Below are 4,512 nucleotides of genomic sequence, written 5' to 3'. Positions count from 1 at the left end.
ATCCATCAGAACTGAACTTTCCTAACTCAACCAAGTCACGCAAGCCATCAAACCCAAGAGTATTTCCACATAATATTGATGAAGCATTACCACACTAAAAGACCAGTTACCTTTGTTGTTATGCTGACCCAACACCACCAAGCTGACCCATTTCTTCTAATCTTCCTCGACTTATATTTAGGTCAACACTTTCCCTTATCGATATACAATAATCCTAAGTCAAAGCTCGTTGAGGAAGGCCCTAGCACGAACCACGTCGTCCAAAAACCCATAAACCGTTGTATTTCCTCTAGAGAACCCAATAATACTGTAACCGAGATACCCACTGTGAAAATAACTTCTGAGAATCTGAAGATGTTTCTCTAACCTCTCAGATATTGGAATGTAAATTTAGCAATGATACAGATATACCGCAAGTTCCAATACCATCCCATAAAAATCTCAGATCTTAGTCATGTACAATTCTGGGGAACCCCTAAACATTACATATATACCTCAGTCCCAAGACCAATATGACACTTGCCCATGCAATCTGATCGTCGATAATAGATTTCCCCACTTGGCGCAGAGTCATAGTACACAACATCTGATAATCCATATTACCAACCTTCATAAGCTCATACAACACCAATCATATACATGAACTAGTTGCATCCCACACTTGAACAACTGAAGATCTACCAACATGTCCATGTCCTTAGTCTAGAAATAACTCGAGACAATGATCGAGCATCTATGGCCCCTCGTAGCCCATCCGCATCATTACAAACTATTGGAGCATAGCTGATACCGAGTGAACAACATCATATACGAGTGGATGTAAAAGGATATAAGATATATGATAACTGAATCAATGCCGCATGATAAGGTATGAAAGGAGTGGTTCCTAATAGTTCTGTAGCCTCTCGAAGCTAAGTATTGACGTCTCTGTACCGATCCGCAAGACTCTACTAAACTTTCTTATGAATCGTAGCACCTATGAACCTAGAGCTCTGATACTAACTTGTCACGACCCCAATTTCCCACCTTGGGATGTCGTAATGGCACCTAATCTATAAGAATAGGTAAGTCTAACACATGCTGATTTAATTCTAGAATTGAACTATTGAATCATTTATTATAAGCCATTAATGACATACATAGCAACAAGGGGGATGTCTCTTTTTGCTCTCGGTGCATGTTAAGCGAGGAATGCTAACATACATCATCTTACTGAAGTGACGACCCAACATCACCACAAAGGGGACCGTCCAGCGACTCTGACGGAGGCGATGGTAACACCGGCAACTGACATTCATCATAGGAGAATTCCACTGACATTTGGCAGCTTTCTCCCTTCGAAATTCCAATCAATCGAGGAGGAGAGTGAAATTAAGTCAGAACTTGATAATTCCAAATAGAATTCTCCTTTAAGGGGAGGTAAAAATTAGCAAGTGAAGAAGGAAATCCATGCACCTTGTCAATTACAATTCTCTGAAATGGGTACCGTTAAGCATCCAACAGTTATGGCGGGGAAGGAGCTAATTGAACCAATTGAGGGACATGTCAATAACTGTGGATCACAAATGGGGAAACCTCTTACATATGTTCCTCCATCGATGAGGGATGGTAAGCTGGTGGTTAAGATTTTAGCAAAAGATATCAAGTCGCAGGAGGAATTCTGGAATACAGCCTTGATAGGATATGTACTTGGAGACACACCATATGCTCGATCAATGGACAACTATGTAACAATGGTATGGAATTTTGTCACAAAGCCTAAAATACAATATCATGATGAAGGGTACTATATTTTAAAATTCCATACGATAGAGGATAGAGATTTGATTTTGCATGCTAGCCCATACACATACCACAACAAACCTTTCATATTGAAGAACTGGGAAATTGATTTCTACTTTGATCCAGAGTGCCTTAGCACCATTCCATTATGGGTGAAGTTCTCAGGTTTACTAGTGGGATATTGGTCTCCTGAAGCCTTAAGCAAATTGGCTAGTAGAGTAGGAAGACCACTAAATACAGACAAATTTACTGCAAAACTAGAAAAGATCTCATATGCTAGAGTATTGGTTGAAGCAGATATTTCTCAGCCCCTACCAGAGCGTATTGAGATTGACACACCTTTTGGTGTATTTCAACAGCAGGTGACATATGATTGGAGGATAAAGTTTTGTGTAGACTGCATAAAATTTGGCCATGATTCAGACAACTGCAGAAGGATTAATGCGGAGACTAAGGAAGAAACTTACCAGGAAGTGGCTAAGAGAAAAAATAGAAGAAATAGGAAGAAGGAACTAGTCTGGCAAGCAAAAGAGCTAGACAAAGAGCAGGGAAAACATAAAGGAGGATCTGAGACTGGAACTACACAAGTAGAGGCACAACAAAATGCCTCCCTGAATGTAGAAGAGGATACTACTGAACACCAGGCCAGGGTAAAACAGAATAGCAAAGGGTCAAAAGGCAAAAACATAGAAGCACATGATACCACACAGAGAGAACCTATGATAATGCAGAAGGCCAATAGATTTGTTGCTCTAAGAATTGAGGAACCTAGCACTACAGGGCAGGGCTTGTATGCGCACAAAGGATGGCAGATCCTCCATGATTGTGTGCACCTGGAATATTCGAGGGCTGAACAAGCTCTCAAAATAGAAAGAGTTGAAGCTCTTTCTAGAAAGACATATAATAGACATCAGGGGTTGTGTGAAAACTAGAGTTAAAGAAGTTAAAGAAAGAAAAACTCTGCATAAAGTAGCTAAAGGATGGAACCAGTATTGTAATTACAACATAACAGTAAATGATAGAATTTGGCTCTTATGGAAGGATCATATCAATGTACAAATATTAGCAATAAAGGAGCAGTATATCCACTGTTCTGTAGAGGATATCACTAGCCAGTTTAGTACAGCCCTCACAGTGGTCTATGCAAAGAATACAGTGCAGCACAGGGAGGAATTATGGGCTGAACTACAGCAGGTTGGTGCACCAATAAGTACACCATGGATTCTATGTGGAGACTTTAACAATGTTCTCACTACTAAAGATAGAATTGGACAGCCAGTCACATCTATTGAAATTCAAGGATTTCGGGGAATGCTTAATAGTTTGCAGCCGACTCCAATAAGATCAATTGGATGGCACTTTACATGGTGTAACAAGCAGCCAGTGGCCAGCAGAGTATATAGTAAAATAGATTGGGCTTTGGGCAACTTTCACTCGTTATAGCAATATGGACATATATAGGCAAACTTCCTTAATCCAGGAGTGTTTGATCATTCTCCTATTCTACTAAGATGTGGTCAGAAGAGGAGATTACACCAAAACTATTTAAACTGTTTATGAATATAATGGAACATCCAGAGTTTCATACAATATTACATAGGGTATGGGAGCAGAACTAGGGTGCAAATGCTATGGGCAGTATATGTAGGAAGTTATAGTATTTAAAACATGAGCTAAAGGATCTAAATCGGTATATGGCTTCATATGCACAAAGGTTGAATCAATCCTAACAAAAACAAGAGATTGTGTAAGCTACCATACGTACTCAACCCTTTTGCCAAAACTTATTTGACCAGGAGAAGGAGCTACTGGTTGAGATACACAAATGGAGCAATATTGAAGAACAAGCACTCAAACATAAATCCAAGGCAAACCGGATTATGTGTGGAGACACAAATTCCAAGTACTTTCATGCACAATGGAAGATCAGATAGAGAAAAAACACAATCACATCTATCTATACAGATACATATATCAAACTCACAGACCGTACACATGTGGAAACAGAGTTTATTACATTCTTTACAGGGTTAATGGGAAACTGCTGTGGGGAGATTATATGTCCAAACTCAGAAATTATCAAAAAAGGGCCAGTGTTGAATATGGACCAGAAAACAGCACTGGTAAAGCCAGTGACAACAGAAGAGATAGACATAGCCATCAAAGACATTCCAACAGACAAAGCTCCAAGGATTGATGGATATCCTATAGAGTTTTTTACAGTGGGACATAATGAAGAATGAGGTGTATGCTGCAGTACAAAGCTTCTTTGAAACATGAGAACTTCTAAAAAGGGTGAATTGCAGAGCTATTACTCTGATTCCTAAAGTTAGCTCACCATCTCAGGTCAAAGATTATAGACCCATTGCATGTTGTAATACCTTGTCCAAAATCATTGCCAAGCTGTTACAACTGAGAATTAAAAAGGTGATTGGGAATATGCTAGGGCACTCACAGTCTACTTTTATAGAAGGAAGAAGTATTATTGATAATATATTTTTCAACCATGAATTATTCAAAGGGTATAATAGGAAAGGTGTATCTCCTAGATGTGTTATGAAAGTGGACTTAAGGAAAGCCTATGATACTATAGACCGAAGATTCTTGAGAAGAATGCTTAGTGATCTTGGATTCCCTTTCAAATTCATTGAATGGATTATGGAATGTGTTACAACTGTTTCATATTACTTAGTGATAAATGGAAGGCTTACAAAACCATTCCAAGGATAA

General features: G+C 39.0%; 1 protein-coding gene across 1 annotated transcript; it reads left to right on the top strand.

Moving 5' to 3' along the window:
• The first annotated feature begins 1,478 nt into the window (after positions 1-1,478).
• On the top strand, positions 1,479-4,512 carry LOC138901830 (uncharacterized). The gene is made up of 4 exons (XM_070189626.1): positions 1,479-2,572; positions 2,715-3,184; positions 3,811-3,994; positions 4,089-4,512. The coding sequence occupies exons 1-4, from the start codon at positions 1,479-1,481 to the stop codon at positions 4,510-4,512; spliced, it is 2,172 nt and encodes a 723-aa protein (XP_070045727.1).

Source organism: Nicotiana tomentosiformis, chromosome 11, assembly GCF_000390325.3.
Source record: "Nicotiana tomentosiformis chromosome 11, ASM39032v3, whole genome shotgun sequence".
NCBI classification, from domain to species: Eukaryota; Viridiplantae; Streptophyta; class Magnoliopsida; order Solanales; family Solanaceae; genus Nicotiana; species Nicotiana tomentosiformis.
The sequence above is the reverse complement of the archived record's forward strand: the minus strand, read 5'-3'. Positions and strand labels throughout refer to the sequence as shown.

Coding starts and splice junctions, on each gene's coding strand:
- LOC138901830 (XM_070189626.1), top strand. CDS start 1,479: ATGGGTACCGTTAAGCATCCAACAGTTATGGCGGGGAAGGAGCTAATT. Junction 3,185..3,810: donor AGTGGCCAGCAGAGTATATA/GTAAAATAGATT, acceptor CATTCTTTACAG/GGTTAATGGGAAACTGCTGT. Junction 3,995..4,088: donor ATTGATGGATATCCTATAGA/GTTTTTTACAGT, acceptor GGTGAATTGCAG/AGCTATTACTCTGATTCCTA.